This window comes from Ursus americanus, chromosome 15 (genome assembly GCF_024610735.1).
Source record: "Ursus americanus isolate L20-20 chromosome 15, mUrsAme1.1.p, whole genome shotgun sequence".
NCBI classification, from domain to species: domain Eukaryota; kingdom Metazoa; phylum Chordata; class Mammalia; order Carnivora; family Ursidae; genus Ursus; species Ursus americanus.
The window spans coordinates 40,946,438-40,969,882 of NC_142141.1; the positions used below are offsets into that span (position 1 = coordinate 40,946,438).

The window sequence follows — 23,445 nt, forward strand, 5'->3', positions numbered from 1 at the left end:
TCTATATTCTAACCTCAGGCTACTTCTCTTTCCACACAAAGCGGATGACCAGGTACATTGCCTGAGACTCTGCTCACTGGAAAGACTTTCCCTCATCACTGTCTTTCAGATTCCTCCCTGAAGGAGGCTGCAGCACAGTCCGTCTTTGGCTTGCTCCCCCATCCCTGACTGACTCATTTGCAAACCAAGCTTGGGCTTTTCCCTCTGCTTTCATCCTTCCATCCTTGGTCGTCAGCTGAGGGAAGGTGCTGGTGCGACAATGGTGGGCCACCTGCTCCTGCAGCTTGTTCGGGCCTGCTGCTCCTATGTGTGCCTGATTCTGGATGTACAGACCTCCATCTTATGGTGGATCGTTGCTGGTCCCTTCCAGACTTTTGCCTGGATGAGACTGACAGAACCCGGCTTGTGATGGGCAGTTCAGCCACATGCCTGTTTCTGTCCCTTGGCTGTGCCTTCCATGTCTCCCAGGTAGCACACTGGTGGTTTTTCAGAGGCATATAATTCTTCATTATAGATGGCATGGCTTTGCTCCAGAACACCAGATAGCATGGTGATTCTCCCAGTGTGGCCACAGACTCCCCTCAGCATCTTTTCCTACCAACAGTGTAGGATTTGCTGAATAACGTGGCCCCTACCGCAGGGCTGCTCGCACTACAGCTTGGAACCGCTGCAGCCTTTCTCACTGGAACCACACTCACAGCTTGCAGCCTTCTGCGTCACTCTAGGAACGGGCTGAAACAGTGTTCCTAGGTGGGGATTATACTGCCTCCCGAAGAGGCCCGCCTGGTGTTGTGCTTTCTTCTTCATTGTAGGAGGTGGAAGAATCAGTGATTTGTGTTTTATTGTGGACTCATGTCTTGGCACTCAGATCGCTGGCTCTTAAAAATGGTGTGGCTGTGGTAGGCCCCTGAATCTTTGTAGGTGTCTCTCTCACCCTCTGGAGCATGCATGCTTTGCCAAGGCTTTTAGTTTGATAAACATCATGTCACAGATTCAGTGGAGCGTGATAATGTCCTGCAGTATGTCCAGAAGGTCGAGAGCTCCTTGGACTGTTGGGACAGTGAGTGGGAGAGTTAATACAGCCTGGCAGCAAAACTGTAAATGTTGTCTTTTCTATGTGAATGAACATAGAATGTGAACCATTTCTTTATCCTCATTCTGTTTGGGATTGAAAAGAATACATTCAGCGAATCAGTTGCTGTTCACTCTGAACCCGAGGTCATATTAATCTGCTCTAAACTGTAGCATCTGGCACAGCTGGGGGAGTCAAAGCTAGTGCTTGGTTCAGCTTGTGGTAGTCTGTAGTTATCCTGCAGGATCTGTTTTTTTTTTTTTTTTTCCGGAAGCCAGATTGGTGAATTAAAGATATGATAAAGACTGTCACTCCTGGGTCTTTTGGATCCTTAAGGATGGCACTGATCTACACCATCATCCCCAGAGCGATCCTGGTTTTGATGCCTGTGTCGGGGGTGGTGGTAATTTCAGTGGCTTCTGCTTGACCTTTTCCATTGTGATGGCTCTTATCCCACAGAATAAGGATCCAATGTGGGGTGGTGCCATCTAGCAATTTTGTCAATTCGGAGACCAGGGGAAATGCCCACTGGGCAGATCTGTGGACTCGGGACCTACTGTAAACCATACCTTGACTGGGATTCCTTTTTTTTTTTTTTACCTTGACTTTGTATCACCAACTCTAATGTGTACCGAGGTGATGTATGCAGTCTCCTCCGAGTATCAGTGCTGATTCAGATGCTGTGTCCAATACTGCTTGAACACTCTCCGTTCCCCTTTCCCCAATGCACAGTTTTTTGGGTAAATGGCCATAGGCCTCTTTGGGGGAGGACAGGGTTGTCATGACCATTTTTGCTTGCAGTGGTGTAGGGCCCTTCCTACTGTAGGTCTGGAACTGGGAAAGGGATCATGACTGTTTATTGGAGCAACCTACCTCCAGCTGCTTGGTTAACCATTCTTGATTTCTTCTGTTGGTAAAAACTAAGTATTACTCTTGTCAGCTACTCAGTTATTTTACCTAAGGATACTGTGTCCTATGAACTACTTCCATGACTTTTTGTGGGCTAGATGCCTTTAGTTGCCACTTTGATCTTGCTGGTTATGATGATACTGTGAGACCTGGCTTCTAATAATTAGTCCCACCATCTTGCCTCCCTTGTTTCAGAGTCCTGTCACCCCCACTGCTGTCAGCAAGCTCTGCTCTGTGACCGCCTCTCTTACAGTCAGCCCTGGCCTGCAGAGGAGGCCACCACTGATCTTCCTAGTGAGGCTGGTGTCCCTTCCCCAACATATTCCTTTTGGCCCCTAGTAGATGGCCTTTGGCATGTCCTCTGGGCCTTCCCATGGAATATGATAATCTGGTATATTTTTCAGTCACAGATATTATATCCATTCTAATGTGCCCACTTCCTGACTCTGAATTACTTCTTTTCTGTCATGGCAATTTTGGTATTTTAACTACACTCATCGTGGGCTGTTGCTTTTTCATGCTTTTAGGAGACATCCTAGCAGGGAGTCCCTGGCATGTGGTGTCCCTGAATCCTGAATGCTCTCAAGTCAATGAACTCGTCTCTAACCACTTCTGTGTTCTGGGCCTTTTGGTCAAGCACTCTGAGCATCCAGTCTTGTGCAGATTCCTGCTGCTGGCACGTGCTGGCTAGTTCTTACAGTTCCTTTGGGATATAATTTCTTCTCGCAGCACCTCCCCAGCTGGGTTATGCTGTGAAGTGACCCTAATTATAGGTCTGTTGACCAGGAGGGGAGACTGATTGTGGGGAGGCAGTGTTGCCTTGCAGCGTCTTCCGTTGCCTTCAGACACAGGTGAGTGATTGCTCTTAATAGACAGGGTTGGGCCACCTCTGAGGAGATGGAAGGTTTCGAGGCGTCTGGGGAGTTAAAACCTGTATGTCTTCATCTCAGATTTCCAAGTCTCGTCCCTTGGCATAACAGATCTACGCTGGTTGGCCGTTAATTGTCTCTAAGGTCCACACATCTCTGACCCTGGGTTTGGTCTTGGCAATGCAGGGGACAGCTTCTCTGTGTGTCTCTAGCATTTCGTCTGGCTTCCATTTGCCTTTCCTCTGCCTCTCCTGTTACATTTCTGTGGAGCAGTGGTTCTCCAGGTATCAGCTTCATCTGGGAACTCGTTAGAAATGCAAGTTCTCAGACTGCTTCATCTGCTGAATCAGAAACCCTGGGGGTGGGGAGCAAGCAGTCTGAGATTTAGCAAGCCCTCCAGTGATTTCAAGGCACACTAAAGTTTGAGGGACATGTTAGAACATCAGTGGTGCTTAGCAACAGCCATCTATCCCGTCATCCTGATAGCACACATTCTCTCATAGTCTTAAATACCTGGTACACTGCACCTGCTTCCACTGGTACACCCTCCCGATTCACCATCTTTGAAAGTTTTTCAATTGGTCTGCCATCTGGTGCCAGGGACTCCACCTACCACCATGATGGGGTCCTCATTGTCAGTGGGTGATAAGTGATTTCAGCTCCAAAATCCTATCTTATCTCCTGGTTTTTTGGATCATTCCTGGAGCTACACACTGCATTCTCCGGAAGCAGATGCTAAGATGAAGTTTGAGTGTCTGATGTTTCTTAGGGAACTTCACCTGTGAGAGGAGGAATGTGTAAGCAGGACTGGACAGAGGGATCAGTTGAACTATGAGTCAGCCCCAGCAAAGCCCCCATCAATCTGGTGGTGATCCAAGGAAGGAGAACAAAAAAAGCATCAGTTGCTGTTTTCCTTTTCCCAATTTGAACTCCATGTATATTCTATTCTGCCACCTCTCATGTGTCCTTCATTTCTGGTTCCTTCTTTTTTTACTGAGCATATTTGATCCTTTCACTGTTTTTTCCCCCCGATCAAAACCTGCTACTACTTTTGAGATTTTTCCTTTTTTTTTTTTTTTTTTTTTTTTTAGTATATTGGGAGTTTAGCCAAAGGTCAAGAAATATTGTGTTATGTTACAAATAAAAGGAAGATAGTCATAGAAATTAAGACCTAGAAAGATCTTCATGTTGTCTGAACCCTTTGTATTGCATGCATATAAGGAAATAGGGTGAGGCCTGGTAACCAGCTGGTCCTGTTTTATTCATCTAGTTAATGGTACTGTTCTTCCTACCAACCTGTGAAGGAGCACACATAAAACCTCTTTTGTCAGATGTGAATCTAGAAATACAGTCTGTTTTTAAATAAAAATATTCTGCTACTTTACTTTTAAACTCGCTTTTGTTTTCCTCCCTCAGGCTATCAAGCCCTGTCGTCCCATGACCAACAACGCTGGCAGACTTTTCCACTATCGAATTACAGTCTCCCCTCCTACAAATTTTTTGGTAAGTTCCTAATAAAATCAGATTTCATTTATTTTAAAATGGAAATAGGTTGGATGTGTACAAATAGGTTAAAATGTGAATAGGCTCAATACTGATTCTGTTTTTAAATTTTCTTTAAAAAAATTTTTATTTTTATGTTGATAAAATTAGCCTTTATCATAATGACTTATTTTGCTTCCTTTCACTATACCACTTTCTGTACCTTTTTTCAGTTACGTTGTCAGTACCTCGTAGTAGCTATGTTCATGATAGCCATTACTTTTGGAGCTATTCATTGGAACTGTGGAGTTGGAAAAATGTGTAGAACACTTTCTTATCTCTTAAAAATCAGTGAATAACTAATATATTCTCTAGTGACCCAATCAAGAAGGTCTGTTGTATTTATGACAGTAATAATAATATGTAATATTTGTTGACTGTGGTACCTGGCACCACTCTGAATGTTTAACAGGTATTAATTTATTTTTCACAACAAACCGATGAAGGAGAATTATAATCCCCACTATACAGATGGGGCAGTAATCTATGTTTTACAAATGAGATTAAGTAACTTGCTTAAGATTGTTCAGGTAGTAAGTGACAGAGTGGGGATTTAAACCTAGACGATGTGACTGTAATGCACATGACTGTCTGCTATTCCACTACGCTCCCTTGTTTGTCACAGTGCAAAGTTATTAATTCTATTACTCCTATCATCGAGAGATTTCAATTTCAAAATTAGATTGTTAGTAATTACATATTTAAACAACTTTATCAAGTTATCATTCATATACCATAAAATTCACCCATTTAAAGTGTTTATTTCATGATATAATTCTTTTCATAGAATTGTGAAACGATCACCACAATCTGATTTTAGAACATTGTCATCATCCATGCTCAAAAGAAACACTGTACTCATTAGCAGTCAGTGCTTTCATATCCGTCAGCCTTCAACAACTAAGATACTTTCTGTCTCCATCATTAGCCTATTCTAGATATTTCATATGAATGGGATCATAGAAGGTGTGATCTTTTTAGCTTCTTTCACTCAGCATGATGTTTTTAAGATTCATCCATGTAGTAACATATAACTTTATTCCTTTTTTTAAAAGATTTTATTTATTTATTTGTCAGAGAGAGAGAACACAAAGCAGGGAGAGCAGCAGGCAGAGGGAGGGGCAGCCTTCCCCTTGAGCAGGGAGCCCAATGCAGGACTTGCTCCCAGCACCCTGGGATCATGACCTGAACCAAAAGTGGATGCTTAACCAACTGAGCCACCCAGGCGTCCCAGACTTTATTCCTTCTTATGGACAAATAATATTCTCTTGTGTGGATATACCATATCTATCCATTTATTAAGTTGATGAACATTTCGGTAGTCTCCACTTTTAAGCTCTTATGAATAATGCGGCTGTGCATGTTTGTGTAGAAGTTTCTGTGTGGGTGTATGTTATTATTTCTCTTGAGTATAAACCTAGGTCTGGAGTTGCTGGATCGTGCGGTAACTCTGTGTTTAATATTTTGAGGAACTACCAAACTGTTTCCCGAAGTGGCTGTACCTTATTATTTTGTCAGAAGTTCTTTTCATTATATTTAATTTACACCAGCTTTATTTAGAGTTATTCAAATAGAAATAGTAACAGTAATATTAGCAAAACAACTAAGGTACATGTGGGTATTCTTTAGCGCCTTCCTGCAGTTCTTCGTGTGTATATATATATATATATATATAAAACCTTTAAAAGAATAATGTTTAATACCTGTGTTAAAAACCGTGTTTTTTTGGGGCTCCTTGGTGGCCCAATCGGTTCAGCATCTGCCTTCGGCTCAGGTCATATTCTGGAGTTCCAGGATAGAACCCCAGGTCAGGCTCCCTGCTTAGCGGGGAGTCTGCTTCTCCCTCTCCCTCTGCCCCTCTCCCTGCTCATGCTCTCTCTCTCTCGCTCACTTTCTGAAATAAATAAAATCTTTTTTAAAAAAGTGTCTTTTAGGTTACCAATCTTGATAATTAGTTCCATATTTAGCATCTAGTATTAAAAATTGTGGTCTGTGAGAATAGCATAAGGAAGAGAATCCATATGCTTAGATTAACATTTATATGTTTTAACTACAGATTAAATTTTCAGATAATTAAAATTTTTGACATTATGTGGGAATTGATTTGTTGCCGTACGTGGTGGGGTGGCTTCTCCTTGGAGGTCCTGGGAATGGAACAGTGAGGGGTTGAGCCTCTGGCACCCTGAGGCCTTTCAGGGCCTTCCAAGCTGTTGCTAGTCTTGACTGTCGTGATGCTGAGTCTTTTTCCACTTTGAGCTTTGAGTTGACTGTGCTGTTATCTTGTTCTTGTTAGGACTTTCGTTAGTTTAGGAATACAGTTCAGTAAGAATAGATCTGATAGTATTGTGGGATGAAATAAAACAAGTTCCTAGAAAATGAAGCCATATAGCCTTTTTTCCCTTTATGACATCCATAATAAACATTCTTGATGGTCTTAATATGTAAATATTACTGAAGCCAGAGAATTCCACCTAAAATTAAACTTTTGTATAAAGTTCTCCCTGGTAGTTTAGAAAAATGTTCATGGAGCCTATAGAGTCCATACATTTCTCTTCTTGGTACCTTTGTGTTCTGATGGATTTCTGTACATGCAAATCATGTTCTTAAATTCATGCTTTGTGTTTCTTCTTGCTTTTAGACTGATAGGCCAACTGTGATTGAATATGATGATCATGAATATATCTTTGAAGGATTTTCTATGTTTGCACATGCCCCCCTGACCAATGTAAGTATGTGCTAATTGGCTGGCTTTCTCCTTTTCTATACTCTCTTCCTTCCCTTCATTCTTTGTTTCTAAAAGTCAAAATAAATTTCTTTTCTTCTGACTTGTAAGTAACATTTACTTTGTGTCCCTCTGCCTGAGCTGCAGGAAGTCTGTGGCGTGTGTCAGGTGGGGGTGTGACATCTGTGCTAATGAGTCACAGGTTTGGTCCACATTAAATGGTGTAAGTAAACATGTGTTAGAATAACATTTTGAGAGTGTGAAAGATTGAAAAAGAAGGATAAACTGTGGAATAATGTGTCAAAGCTATTTTGGGTTGGGTGTCCTTCAAAAGAAGGTTGGAAAGTTTTAAGGAGCAGGTATTATCTAGTGTCTGAGCAGTAGAAAAAGAGCTGTGTTCGGGACATCTGCAGCTGGCATTAATTTCCTACATTTTTCTGCTTTCGAATCCCAGGACAACATCTTCTTTAAGAGATTTTGTCTGACATAGACATCTGTGATATTTTTATGTAGGTATTAAAGTTGCTTTGTTGGTAATTGGTTCAAATAGAAGTTGTGTATCTGTGAGTCAAAATCTTGCTGTCTCAAAGCGAACAGTCTTGGGAATTGTCTTACTTATTCTGTACTGTAGTTGGACACAGAGTAGAATTTGCTGGCAGCTCAGACTATACTTCACCCAGTCTGAATGCTGTTAGAGAACTTAAGAAATTATAGCTGTGGTATATCTACCTCAAAATAGTGTTCTTTAATCCTTTTTGAGTTGTTTATAAGAAATTACATCCGCAGTTTAAAAAGTTATTTAAGTGCTCTTTACTCAAAACTGAAATTCTGTTCCAGTGGAGAGTAAAGAATAAAATTTTTGCCTGACCTTGTTCCTTTCTGTCATTCTTTTTCTCTTTATAAGTAGACATGATTCTATAGTAGTGGTACTAATTTAAAACAAATTGTTGTCTTAATGGAATTTTCCTTATCCCATAATATATTTTATCCTAGAGAATTTTTTTTGGAAGGGGATGACATTCTAAATATAAAAATAAAATTGTTTGATAATACACATTGCCTCTACCTCCAGCGTGGACCATAATATAGAAAAGGGCATAATATTGGACCATGCTTTTTTTTTGAAATATAATTGACATATACCATCATATTAATTCCAGGTATACAGTGTAATAATTTAGATTCAACATTTGTACATAGTGTGAAATGATCACCACAGTAAGTCTAGTAACATCCATAGCTACAGAATTTTATATTGGACCGTTCTTTAACAGTCTTTATGAAAAGGCACTAAGAGGTTTTGAATTTTGGTGGTTTCTTCACTTTTTTTTCTTTCTTTCTTTCTTTTTTTTTTTTTAATGTCTCAGGCACTCAAATCCTTTGTTACACCAAACCTCAGAGTCTCAGAGTGGGAAAGACCATTGGAGGTCCTGTAGTCCAGCTCTTCCCACATAATGCATTTCTTTCTCTTTTTCCTCAGTGGGCTTGCAAATATAAATAGTTTAGTTACCATAAAAATATTTAAAATTATCTCGTATTTCCTTAGAAGTAATATAGATCTCATTTAACTTTTAGGATCACCTTAATCAAAGAAGGAAAGCATGTGGCTTCAGAGAGACCAGGGTTTAAGCAGTAGTGAATTCCACTTACCAGCTGTATGATTTGACATTTCAATCTCTATAATCCTTGATTTTCTCATCTGTAAGATAGAGGTGTTGTAGCAATCTTACTGGTTTTTGTGAAAAATAAATGAGATGACACATGAAAAGTGTTTGTCATGGTTTTTGGCATACATGTTGCCATTTCTTATTTTGGATAAGATGTTGGACAGACCTGGGTTTGTGTCTTCTAATTCTTTTTTTTTTTTTTTTTTTTAAACAATTCTTAGTATTTATGTGACCTTGGAGGAGTGATTCTTTGAACTTTATTTAAAGCCTGTCAGCACAAGGTTTGGCACTGAGAGGCTGCTAATACTCAATTAATTGCAGTTGTTACTGTTATAAAATAAAAGATAGGACTGAAAATTCCTGGCTTCAGCATATATTTTATATAAATACTCAAGTTCTCCAAATTTGAGAACTTCACTCTGTAATGAGAAGATAAGCCTCATCATTTATGTTAGAGATGTTGATAAAATAAATCGAGTTTTAAGCTGAATGTTGTACAGTTCATAGGGATTAGATCCATCAAAGGCCTCTTGAATTTGAAATAGCCTCCCAGAAAAAGAATTATTAAATCGCTTTACTGATCTGATTCATTTTCTTGCTAGAGAGAGCATATCATCAAGAAGGGCATGCAAATGATGGTAATGTTAGAATCTCAGCCAATCTAGTTCTGACAAGTTTTCTTAAGATCTTCTTGAATTGAAGTGGATTGAAAGCCTTGTTGGCTAAGTATAGAGCATTTGGGAGCATTTTATCCTTTTATACAGCACATTTGCTATTACTTAGGATACCTGATGTAAGGACTTTGACAACATAACTAAAGTTATAAAGATACATGTATTAGATGCATAATATCTTATCCTGTCCTCAAAAGCACAAGAAAACCCCTGCTTTTAGATGGCTTTCTATTTCCAGTGGCCTCACTGCCCTGGATTTAGCCATTCAGCACCTGGAAGTAGTAGAGTTAGAATGTAGAAGTTTAGGGAGGGTTCTTTGTTTCTTAATGGTAGGACGAAATAAGAGTTAATGTCAGTATTCAAACAAGTTTTAAGAAATGGTAGGCATTTATATTATTTGATTGACCATTGACCTTTCAGTAAATGGAGCTTGCCATATGTAGAAAAATGACAAGTTCTCTTTGAGTCTTATTTGAGAAATAAAAGTGAATAGAAAAGATCTTGCTTTTCCAGATTTTTCTATCTCAGAAGGGCTTTGGTGGTATGGATGAGAGCCCAAAAGAAAATAAGGTATATGTAAGAGAAGAGCTCAAAGAAAGAATCCCAGAAGGGGATTTTAGTTGAAATGATATGGGGAAAGAACTGCCCTTGCATAAATCATCTAGCAGAGTTGCTTTTGTGCATGGTAGAAGGAATAACTTTTGTTCTTTCTTTGTCTGCCTCTTGATTTCCCAACGGCGCTGGTCCTTTTTTCTTCTGGGTGCTCTCTTCTGAGTAATACAGTCTCACCGACCGATTTTCCTTCTGTGTGTCTTCTGCTCCCCACCAAATTGATGTTTATAGCTATGACATGGCTCTGTGCTCCATACTCACATTTCATATTGCCTTTTGGACATACCCACCTTGACATCCCCTCAAGTACTTCACCTTCAACCTATGCAAAACTGATTTTATCCTCTTCCTTGCATATTGAATTTGAGGTACTTGGGGGACACCCTATGAATTTCTTTGTATTAATGCCATTGTGATTTATCTTGTCATTAGACCAGAAATCTAGAAATTTTTCTCTCTTCTTTCTTGTCTTTCACTTCCACATCAGCATGGTCAGTGTATATTTCAGTAACATCTCCCATGTTAAAATTTTCTCTCTTACTTCCAGTCTTCTCTTCATTTGGCTCCTGGGCTATTTCATCAGACTCCAGTCTGGTCTTTTGGTCTCTTGCCTTGCTCTACTATAAACCATTCCCACACTGTTTACAGAGCAGCCAATTCAAAATATAAGCTATGATAGTCTCTCACTTAAAGTACTTGGGTGACTTTGCATTGCCATAAGGACAAGCCCTTGTTCCTTATTGTGGTTTATACGGTCTGCATCACATAGTTCATACTTTTCTTGTCTAGAATCTCCTTGCTTCTCTCTCTCCGTGTATATTTCACTCCTGAACAGCTAAAAGACTTGGTCTTCTCTCAGCTCCCTCCCTATTCTCTGTCTTGCTAGAAAGACTGTTCTTTCCCAACTTAATTCTTCTGGATGACCTGGAAAATTTCTCCCCATTTTGAAGACTCAACTCAAATGTTACCTCCTCTTTGGTTCTTTTGTACTTTATACTTTTTTGTTTGCTTATTTGTTTTTAATTGCACGTAACTACATTATATACATTATATTTTATTTATACTTGTTTACATGCCTGTCTTCCTCTTTAGATACTTACCTTTTAAAAAAAGGTAGGGGCTGTGGCTTATTTGAGAGTAATTACGGACCTAACACAGGTTGTTGGCAAAGGATAGGTATTTAAAAGTATGAATAATAAACAAATTTGGAATTCTCAAATATTTTTAAATAATTATAGGAATAAAGAACTTAAAAATAATTGTGGTCTTAGTATATCACTTCAGTTCATTTAGAACTCATTACCACAAGGTTGAAAATGGATTTCTTATTAAAGTTAATTAAAAATTTCACTCAAATTAGTCACTATCCTTAAAAAAAAAATGAAAAAGCACCAGAGAACTAAGCTTCATTTCTGAAAAAAAGATTTCCAGTAGATGGCATTATAAGACTGTTTTCTTACCATTCTTTTTGCTAGTAGAATTAAAGTTTGTTTCTTTCTGATTGCTGTGGTTTGTAAAAACGATTATATCTCTATAAAATCATCTTATAGACAGATTGAATGGTCAGAAAAGCCTACTTAACACATCTCTAGGCTTCTGAGTCTATTCTTTGCTCCAGCTCGTCTGCTAAGCCACTTCAGTAACCTCACACCTTCCCTCTCATTCCTTCCTTCATTGAAAAATACACTTATGGAAAACCTGTTATGTGTAGGCACTAGGCTAGTGTCCGATGACCGAACAAGATGTGGATTTATTTCATCTGGGTTTCCTCCATTTTCACACAGACCCTGAGTATCAGAACACATAATGAGAGGTGTATACTCTAGCGGCTCAGAGCTGTGGTCTAGAGCAAGATTTTCTTATTACCAGCTACCTTAGGCAAGGTACCTGGTGCCTCTGTCTTAGTTTCCTCCACTGTACAATGGGGGTAATAGTTGCGCGTATCTTATGGGTGTGGTTTCATTCGTGACAATAGGTGAAGCAGCACAACAGCGCCTGCTCAGTAAGTGTGAGCTATTATTACTGTTATTACCATGGTTGCTTTTGCTCCAGAGCCAGAGGGACAGCCTGAGTTCTGTGCACTTCGGTGACTTATGAATCTATAACTGTTGTTATGTCATCCTGCTATCCCTGATTGACTTGAAAGCTAAAGATTCTGAAAGATTTAAAAAACCTGAGAAAAATATTTAATTGTGGTTTTATCAGTACTTTAGAGGTGATATGTTTGGTTTTAGTGGGTTCTTATGTTTGTGTTGCTGCTGCTAATACAGTTAATTAAGCACCAACATTATGCAGGTTTCCTCTAGAGGCCGGGCTAGCTGGGTTCTTGCCATTAAAGTCCTGCAGTTGTGTCAAAGGTTCGTGTACAGTACTGTTAGCAGCTTGGATTCAAGTGAAACCTTTTCATTTGGTTCATGCATGGCCTTATGGGTCAGAGAGCAAATACACGTGCACTGGGAGCCTGCAGGAGGGTACTGTAGAACTGAACCTCTCATTCTTATTGCAGATTCCACTGTGTAAAGTAATCAGGTTCAACATAGACTACACAATTCATTTCATTGAGGAGATGATGCCTGAGGTAAGAGAAAAGATTATTTAACAGCCTGGTGTAGTTTGCTCTTTTTGCTTATTTCACACTTAAATCTTTAAACCATTGAACTTGGCCAGCTCTGGCTATTTGCCATAGGAATGCCCCCACAGAGTGGTGTTCGCTGTTGAAAGGGTCAGTGAGCTGTAGCTCTAGGAGCAAGGTTAAAATTTGGGTCATTTTTCAACTTCTGTTGGCCTATTTTTGAAGTTACTTCTTGTGTTGCATCTGCTGATAGTAACATTACATCTGTTTCCAGTTTGTTTTGGATAGGGGACAGATTCTGGTTACTGGTCATTGTCAGAGGGGAAATTAGAACAGTGAAACCGAATCTGATAGCTGTTGGAATAATCTTATTCATTATCTCCAATGACAAGATCAATGCTTGGTTCATTTTTCTTGCCATATATTTACATATTTTTCCTAATTGTTTTTCATTGCGGATGCTCAGCAGCAGATTTATCTAAATACATGCAAGAGGTTTAAAATTCCAAAACAAGATTAATGTGAATCTCAGAATGATTCATTGCCTGATCTTGAATTTAGTGGTGTCAACAAATCACACTGAGAAATAACAACTAGACAGCAAACAAGCTTGTGCACTTAACATTTGTTGAGTCGGGGTCGATTTCCTGAGCCCCTGGCTCTTCTTGCAAACCTTGTTTAACAGTGAAGCTCTGTCATGGGCAGTGGAGCACTGAGGGGGATTGATGAGCATGACACACATGCTTAGTTGGCACCTGTTTCATTCTGAGCAAGTCCTGGTAATTCTACCTGTCTTTCAAAAAGAATTAAAGAGAAAGGGCCGCCCCTTCGTTCTCCAGCTTAGAAGGGCTTTTTTGCTTCCTTTTGATTTTTAAGGTCATAAGCCTTCATTTGCTATTGTAAAAGTTGATGACTTCTGGCGTGATCTCACACAGGGTGATTTATGAACCCTGAGCAAGACAAGTAGGAGGAAGAATTATGAGACAAGTCTCACTTGTAAATATATCATCTGTTAAGCTTGTTTACAGGAGAAATTTTGGTACAAAGTTTTGTAGTTTTTCTTAGTCCTCTATTTGCCTTCATTAAGAATTTGAACTTTTTTGGCACAAAAGACCTCTTTTTATGGTAACTATAATGGTGATTCTAGGGGTGTTCCAAGGGTGAGGGTGAGCAGGGGTTGGGTGGTGGGACAAACCTATTAGAGCCCACCAGTGTGTGTGTGTGTGTGTGTGTGTGTGTGTGTGTGTGTGTGTGTAGTTTGAATTAACAAAAAGTCCCCAGGAAATTCTAATTCTGAGATTTAATAGGCTAGAAAAATATAATGAGATTTTAATTTTTGAATTTCACATCATTTTGTTTGTATGTTTGAAAGGGCTGAGTTTACAGTTTTGTAGGAATCCTAATGACATTATTGCCTACTTCATTTATGTCTCAAGCCAATCAACTGTTGGAGGAGAGTGGAATTCTTAGGAAATTACATGGTTTTAATGTAGTTTTAAAACACACTTTTTAAGACACTTGGCTAGAATAAGTGGAACCTTCAGTGCATATACATTTGCAGTACTATAATAATTTGATTTTGGTTTATTTTTCAGAATTTTTGTGTGAAAGGACTTGAACTCTTTTCATTATTCCTGTTCAGAGATATTTTGGAATTGTATGACTGGAATCTTAAAGGTGAATAACAAGATTTAAAGAGAAGTGTAATGCTTGTAGAAGAACATTGTAGTATATGTAAAAGCTTCTAACAGTGGGGAGACAGTTGAAATTCCCTTTATTTTTTAAATACCCAGGGGAAAGTATGTTATTCATAGGAATACTTGCTATCATTTGACGTGAATAAGTCCTTATGGGTCTTATTTAAAATTTTAATACAATTTGACAGTGTTCTTTACCTAAGATTACCATTATCCATTACCTAACTGATAGAAGATGGTATCAGTTAGTATGAGTAACTACCTTGGTTTATGTACACTAGGGAAAATCTCAGTAGTTAATATTTTAAATCTATTGAACTTTACTGTAATAAACTTCTTCCAAGATGACAGTTTATTAAAGCAGAACTTCAGTTAGCCTTCAAAACACACGTATACACTCTGAGCTACATCAGTTCAAACTTGGTTCTTAGGTAATTGTTCATTCCTTTGGAAGTGTTTGTATTCCAGCAGACATTGACTTATTTATTTTTAAAACAGCGTATTGATGAATGGCTTTTCAGACCAAGTTTTTAATAGTATTTGTTTCTTTTCCCCCCAGTGATATTGATTAAAATAGAAAAGAATTAAAACACAAGCATACTATATCATGCGATAGTTCAACCATAACAAAAATCTTTATATTTGTGGACTTCTAAAAAAAGTTTTACGGCATGTGTTGTATACAGGATATATCCGTAGGGCCTTTATTTTCCTCTGACTTTGGGTAGTCCCCTCACTGCAGTCTTCATGGGATGTTTGTGGCAGTTATCACATGATTGATTTAACTGTTGGGGAGAAGAGGGGTGGTGTTTTTTATGTCCCTACTTCTCCGGTGGTGTTTCTTTGTGGTTATCATAAATCTTAGGAATTAAGCCACAGTGTTTGTTTTCTAAGATTTTTATTTATTTTTTCTTTCCTTTTCACTTGTTTGCTTTAGGCCCTTTGTTTGAAGACAGTCCTCCCTGCTGCCCAAGATTTCATTTCATGCCACGTTTTGTGAGATTTCTTCCAGGTAAATCTTTTGGCTTGTCAGTGACCCAGTAAGATAGTACATCTGAAAATAAGCCTGCCATTCTCTTTTTAATCTGTAGGGACAACTTCCCACCTCAGACACTGTTAATTATCTACTTCTCAGGTCAGGGATGAAATGTAAAATTATACACTCTGATTTGTACCCCTGTGTAATTTATGGTAGCCCCAAATTAGATGAGCAATGGGACAAATGATTTATAAATTTGAAAATCTACTTGATAAAATATCATGCAAGTATTAAAAGTAACATGGAAAAATGTCATTCTAAAAAATGCATATAGTTAATTAGAAAATAATTAGCATAAAATTTTATATGCAGTGTAATTATAACTATGCTAAAAATTACTGCAATAATAGGTATATTAAGGTAGTGGTATTATTGGTGTTTTTTTCCTATTTTTTGACACATCCATTTTATAGTGAAAAAATAAGTTATTTTCTCACTAATTAAAATATATAAGTAAATATATTATTTTTTGTTTTTTTAAAGCAGTAATTTAAGTTTTAAAATTTTTTAAGAGTCTAGCTGTGAGATATGGCGTTATATTTTGTGTTTTTAAAAATGGCTGGGTTTTATGAAATCTTTGGACGCCTTTTAGTTTGCAGAATCTTCACCTAAATGAATTCATCCCTAGAATCTCTGGCATCGTACTTTCTGGTGACATCTTTGTATTCCTCCAACCTCTCATGCCCTAGTCCCTTTGCTTCTCCTTGAATTTTCCCCTTTTTCCCTGTGTACAGCTACCTTTCTTTGCTTTCTCACTTAAGTCTTGTGCTCCGACTTCTGTCTCTCAGCTCTAGTGACCTCAGCCCCTTGTGCCAACCACCACCTTCCATTGAAATGTCAATTTGGCCATTTGCTGCTTCTTGTCCTGTTTCTGGGCCACTCAGTGATACTGGGGAAAAAACAATTAGCTGTTGCGATTAATCTGTGGTCAGCTGGGGAGCTTTTCAAAATGTAAAATGTAATATATTGCTCACATGTCAGCAATTTCAGGAAATCAGCTCTGTGTCAAGCTCTCCTCATGCCTCTGGAGACCTTGCCTCCCCCATGCCTCAGAACCCTGGTTTGAGCCTGTCAGACCTTGGTTCATTCACAGGCTGGCTTTGCTTAGGCACCCCACTCCCTCTAACCCCCACCCTGCTGCAGCTGCTGATGCCAAAGCTAGACTCCCAAAGGCCACATCCAGTGGACACACTCCAGTTTCGGTCTTTTCCCTGATGTGGAACCTGGGCTCTTGACCCTGTCTTTTGTGTGCTGAGCTCTCCTTGCTTTCCTCCTGGCTCTCTGATTTGTCTTGTGTGCCTTTTGTTTTTCATTTACTCATTCTAGTTTAGATTTACCTCAAGATTTTGTCCTTGATACCCTTACCTCAGTTCAAACATTCAGTCACAATGGCTTATTTTTATTTTAGGTTAGAGTTACTCATATTTTTGGTGTTATTGTTAATGCTTATTTCGTTTGGAAAATGCATTCAAAAGCTTTTCTCCTTTGTATAGCTGGTTTTATTTTATTGAGAAGTCTACTCATGTGAATGCATCTTTGATTTTATAATGGAGCTTTAGCAGCAAACTTACTAGAAGATGGTGCTAGAGTGAGCTTGTTGAAAGCCTTTCCTTTCCCAATCTGTCTGCCTCTAGGCATTTTATGACCAGAAAAATCATAAAAGAAAGTGGACAGTTTTAAAATCATCTTAAAGAAAAATCTTATGTCAGAGATTTACTTTGTGGGATTTGAACTCTTGCAAAGTGTTTCTTATAACTATGTAGGGATAGCATTTAGGTTGTCATAAAGAAAAAGACCTATTGATTTCCTTTTAAACAGGATTTACCTTTTCATTAGACTTCCCTTTGAAAATACATATATTAAAACGCCCTGAAAGATACAGAAAAATATCTAATGTATAAAATGCTTTTGGTATTGGATGGCAAATTATGATTGATTTGTTTTTTTACAATACAACTTCATTAAAATCTCTTAGAAAATGATGAATTGAAAAACATTTTGATACATATTTTCATTTTTTTTTCAGTGCATAGGCTGTTTCTGCCTAGTTGTCATCATACTAATATATGGTTTGCATCCTAGTTTTTACTAATTCATTGAACAGATGGATAATTTTAAGAAACATGGTATGTAGTGCCAAATTTCTTATCAAAAGAATAGCATCAATTTATGCTGCCATGAAAAATGCATTCTTAGTCTTCACATTTTGGACCCTTCCTCTTCCCTTTCTTCACTTCTTCCTCCTTCCTTCCTTCCTTCCTGTAACTCCATGAGGCTAAGGAGTAAACAGTGTCTGTCTTGTATCAGTGCTAACGTACTACTTGGCACATAGCAGGGACTCAATAAATACTTGTTTACTGACTTTATTTAATTGATCACAATAGTGCCTAGTTATTCATGTATTTTGTTACTAATGAGAGTGAATGTACTTTCAAACATTCTTTGGTATTATCTCTTATTTTTAAAAAGTAAACCTTTGAAGTATAACACAAACGCTGAAAAGTGCACATATCATAAATATAAGACTCAGTGAATTTTCACAAAGGGAATATGACTGTGTACTCAGCACTCGGATCAAGATTACCAGCATTCAAGACCCCCTTTGCAGTCACCTCCCAGTTTCTCAAGGGTAGCCTCTATTCTGACTTGAAAATGCCAAGTTAGTTTTACCTGTTCTTTAATTATAAAAACTAGAATTGTGTGTGTTCTTTTTGTTTTTGTCTTCTTTTGTATTATGTGTTTTTGAGACCCCTGTGTCAGTTAACTATAGTTGGTTCATTGTCATTACTACATAGTATTATATGGTATAACAAAGATGCATTTAACCTATCTGTGATTAATGGACATTTGGGTATTATCTGTTTTTGGCTCTTTCAAATAGCATACATACGGTCACCATTACACTTGTACATGCCTTTTGAGGAGCATATACTTACGCTTTCCCATTGTGGATATTTACCTAGGAATGGAAATTCTAGTTTTGTTTATATTGAGCTGTGTAGATAGTTTCCAACCGTTTTCCAAAATGATTGTCTCATTTTCCCTCCCCACCAGCAGTGTATAGGACAGTTCAGGTTATTCCACATCGTCACCAACACTTGGCGTTTTTTGTTCTTTTTCAAGTTAGCCATTTTGATGAGTGTTCAGAGGTATCATATTTCAGTTTTAATTTTCACTTCCCTAATACTTATAAAATGGAGTATCATTTCATGTATTAAATAACTGTTTGGATATTGTTTTTTAAAGTACCTGTTTGAATCTAGCTTATTTTTCTATTGGGTGATGTCTTTTTCTCATTTATTTGTTAGGTTTTTTTTATATATACACCATATATGAGACTTTTGTCAGATGTATAGGTTGCCAGTACCTTCTCTGTGGATCGCTTTTTCAGCATCTTAATGGTGATTTTTGATGGACAGAAATTCTTAATTTTAATATAGTCCAATTTACATATTTTTTTATACTTACCTTGTTTATGGAGTCTTTGCCTATCCTAAGGTCATCAAGATACTCTTCCTATGTTTTCTAGAAATTTAGATCTCTGATCTGTTTCAAAATTTGTTTTTCCAGTTGGTATGAGATATGAGTCAAGATTCCTTATTTTTATTTTATTTTTTTTAAGATTCCTTATTTTCAGTATGAATATTGAGCTGACCCTGCACCATTTATTGGAAAGATCATTCATTCCTCACTGAATTGAAGTGTTACTTTTACCCTTTATTGGCTCCACTGTGTGTGTATGTGTGTGTACACAAATGATACGAAAGTGTGTAAAGTAAAAAAGTAAATACCCCCTTCTAGACTTGTGAAAATGAGTAGATACTATATATGGTTTAGTTTGTATTCATTTTACCCTATATAGGGAAATTTATGCTTTTTTTAAGTGGGGATAACACTAAATAAAGTTATACAACTTGACTTTTTACTCAACTATTTCAGATGTCCTCTATAAAAATACATTGCCTCATTCTTTAACACCTTCATAGCATTCCATAGTATAAGTGAACATTAATTTTTTTGACAATTCCTCTAGTCACAATTATTTTGGAGGTCTCTATTTTTTTCCCCATTACGTATAAATACCTTGACAGTGGTCTTATGCATCTCCTATAAGGGAGAATTCTAGAAGTAAAATTATTTGTTAAGACAGTGTTTGGAAATTGTTGCCCATTGCTCTCTAGAAAGGACATGATATGTATCTCTAACCAACATTTTTCGTGGTACCCTTTTTTTGTGTATCTGCCAATACTGGATATCATGACTTCTACAGTTGTGTCCATCTGAGAGGCACAGCGTAACCTCACATTATTTGCATCTTACTTGAACTCGTATGAGAATGAACAGCTTTCATTACAGTTCAGGTATTTCACGATCCTCTCATGCTCGTTTGCTTTTCATCTATATCAATTTATTATGTCTAATTGAAGTTTTATCAGTCATTATCATTTTTCTTTAGTTTCCCAGTTTACCCAGTTTTGAAGATAGCTGTCTCATTTGCTCCATATAAATTTATCCAAAATGAAGCTTATAGTTTAAACCAAGGATTGTTCGATTCAGGCCAGTTGACCAGCAGTCAAATCACAGGCAGCTAGTTTATTGAGATTTTAAGGATTTTCTCTAATTTTTGTTTCTTTCCAATCCCCGCCTCTACCTTTGGTAGCCAAACCATTGATAAGAGCTCTTGTAGAGTTAGTTTAAGGTTTTATTCTTGCTGGGGCTGGGGCTGGGGCTAGGGCAGGGCATAATTCAAGATAGGAAGGCTGCTGTTACGGGAAAGGCTGTTCACTGCTTGTATCATCACTGTTACTAAAGCTTCAGAATTCCTGAATCAGTTTTATAAATCGGTTATTGTGCAGATTGATTTCTGGAAATTGCCCCATTCTGGTGAAGTAGTTTGCAGGTATGGCTGAGAGAGAGCCAGAGGCTGGGAGACTATCTCAGAATTCCCAGGGAGCCAAGTGTAGTTTAAAAAAACATCAGTTGATACAGCATCTTTTTCTATTTGGAAAGGTAACTTTCTGGGGGGAAGTTTAGGAAATATCCGTTAATACAAATTTTCAAAAGTTAAGATTATGTAAAGACATGTTAGCAGGAGTATACATGAGACGTGATAATGCAGTTATGTGGTTATTCTCAGTGTAGGCAAAGAGGAAGGTATTTTTATAGTTCTTAAAATAACTATTACACTGTTGAGAAATACTTGTTTAACCAGCCATATTCTTACTACAAATTCCCTAACAAATTGCCCCCCTACCATATAAATAATCAAGCAATATAAACTGAGAGAATTGGGTCTCTAAGAAGCAGTTTATAAAGTCTGTCAGTTCATTAATGACTGTCCAGATTCATTCCCTGAAACACAAACTCCAGTTCTTCCCAAATAATGAGCCGTTGTCACAGTTCCAGTCCCAGTGCTGGCAGAATTCCTGCTAACCTTAGCTTACCCGCTCTAATTTCTCATTTATATCATGTCCTATTTATCTCAGCCAATGAGATAAAAATTACTTCTTAGCCCTCAGTGACATAGTTCCATAAATCCCCAACATAAACATGTAGCAAAGCAGACAAACCAAAAGAGCCAATTCATTAACATTAGTATATTCATGGCAGTCTGCGAGCAAGCGGCCATGTTATTTATCTGCTTCAGAAAGTCATTCTCACAGATATTTATGGAGTGTCTTTTTTACTGGGCTGGGTGTGAGGGATGCAGCCCTTGCCCCGCAGGCTCTGACAGGACTCGAGTCTTGTCTTCCTTTTTTAAGATTTCCATAAGGATTGCACCCCAGTACCCAACCTGGAGCAATGCCTCGATCCCCCTTCTCAGTAAACCTTTCATTTCAGGTTCTCTGTCCTGGGTTTCTGCTTTGTCACAGTGGTAAATACCTGTCTCTTTAGGTTGTAGTTGGCATTTAAAATACTTAGCCGGTTTCAACATGCATTTACAATTTCTCACTCAACACTACTGACTTTGCACCTAATATATGTATGTTTTTAAATGTTTCTGGTTTCTATGCTGCTGTAAAGCTCTCCTTTCTCATTAGCAGCTTTGCACCCAAACTAGGTAAAAGCATTCTTACAAGCATTTGGTGGCCTTTTTTCTTTTTCTTTTTTTTTTTAAAGATTTTTTTTTTTAGTTGAGAGAGAGAGTGCGCGCATGCACGAGTTGGGGCGAGAGGCAGAGGGAGAGGGACAAGCTGAGCGCAGAACCCGAGGTAGGGTACAATCCCAGCACCCCGAGATAATGACCTGAGCTGAAATCAGATGCTTAACTGATGAGCCACCCCAGCACCCGTGTCCCTTTTTCTTTATCTTGCAGGTATTCTAAACTTGGCCCTGTCGTTGGTTTGTAGGCTCAAGTATTTCTCTCTTCCAATAGCTTTTTTAGTTTTTTAGTCTTTTCACTTTAAATTCATAGCACTTAGTCTATTTCACTTCTATTTGCAGTGCCATGAAGTCAGCCCTCTGTAACTGCTGGTGGGGAGGTTTTAGTGCTATTCTGTATACCTGGCATTGCATATATTTGCTCCTTCTACCATACACCACCTTCCCCAAATAAAATTTGAGCCTTTTTTTTCTAATCCTTATAACAAAACAACACTCTCTTCCTTCTTACGGCATGCTGGGCTTCTGATGGATCCTGGTAGGCCCGCAGAGCTCTTTAGTGATACTACCAAATATAGAGATTTTGAGCCAAATACTATTTTACTCTTTTCTTGGTTCCTAGTGAATCTAGTCAGTGTGGTAGTTCTTCTCAAGCCTGTCTAGGGTTCCTTTTTCTCTCTGCTGTTCTCTATGTATACACAGGCAGTGTAAATCAACGTATTCTGGCTTTAGTGTTGTCTTTTGCATCTGTTTGCCTCAGACTGCCTGGAAGTAGAGACTACTGTGGGCTCAAACAGACAGGCATTGTGATAGGCATTATGGCTTTGCTGGGCTCCTTAGCGAAGAGGGGAGCATCATTGATTGAGGAAAGCATGTTATATGCAGGGAGATTGAAATGTCTTTTGAGACAGACTCTTGAGAAATATGCCCTTTACAATGGAAGTTTGTTAATTAAAGGTGACTCTTGGGTTTAAAGCAGATGTTTTGTAATGAGGCATAAAAAATTTCACTGCTATGAGCAATAATCTGAATCAGTAGGTAGAACATGTCCTCATGTGGGTTGATTGTGTTCTAGTCACTTCTTGGACATTTTTTTGTGGGGGGGGGAGACTCAGTGTCTTTGATTAAAAGAACTCTGTTTTCAGAATGTTATCTACAAAGATTCCTCTAGAAACTATTGTGATTAATCATTATTAGCCTACATGCTTCTTAAGGGCCTAGAGCTTGTGCTTTTGTTTTTTTCCATGACTGTGACACAGGACCACTCATAGTGCGTGGCACAAAATGGTAATAAACCTGCTTATCAGAGAATAAAATCCAGAGCTTTTCCTGTGCTCTGTAGAAGCTTTGCAAGATCCAACCTCCCTGCCACCTCTTTGACACTTTCTTCCTTACCTCACTCCATCCATGTTGCCTCTTTGCAGTTGCTGGGACACATCAGTCCCACTTTACCATAGGACTTCTGCTGTTTTTTCTATCTGAGACACTCTTCTCCGAGATTACTGCATAATGGGCTCCTCTCCTTTTTTCTAGTCTTTGCTCACAGGACACCTCTTCATAGGTTCCTTCCCTGACCACCATTTTAGATACAGCTGCAGTCCTTTGCCCATTTTGATTCTTCATAGAAGTGTATTTATCTTGACCTGATCTATTTTGTGGTTATTTTTTACTGTGTCTTTCCCTTCTCTGGAATAGAAGGGGTTTTGGTTGTTTAGATCACCACTGTATTTCTAGGGTCTGGAAGAGTACCTGCATAATAGGTGCTCAGTAAATATTTGTTGAATATAAGCAGGTATTTAATGAATGAATGCATGCCTACATATATGGTAGCTCTATAGCAGCAATGCTGTCTAGTTCCATAACAATGTCTGAGATTAAAAAAAACACACACAGATCAAAAAAAATTTTTGATCTTTCTTCTTTCTCAGATGTATAGTCCTGTCCAGGTTCTTTTTTTTTTTTTTTTTA

At 38.2% G+C, this 23,445-nt stretch overlaps 1 protein-coding gene across 7 annotated transcripts in view; it reads left to right on the forward strand.

The window, feature by feature from the left end:
- Positions 1 to 23,445, forward strand: part of DROSHA (drosha ribonuclease III) — a 117,090-nt gene that overhangs the window by 25,898 nt on the left and 67,747 nt on the right. For all 7 annotated transcript variants that reach the window (XM_045787175.2, XM_087867961.1, XM_087867964.1 and 4 more), the window contains 5 exons: positions 4,267 to 4,353; positions 7,031 to 7,117; positions 12,574 to 12,645; positions 14,235 to 14,316; positions 15,274 to 15,348. In XM_045787175.2, coding sequence (XP_045643131.1) covers positions 4,267 to 4,353; positions 7,031 to 7,117; positions 12,574 to 12,645; positions 14,235 to 14,316; positions 15,274 to 15,348 — 403 coding nt within the window. The remainder of the gene's footprint in view (positions 1 to 4,266; positions 4,354 to 7,030; positions 7,118 to 12,573; positions 12,646 to 14,234; positions 14,317 to 15,273; positions 15,349 to 23,445) is intronic.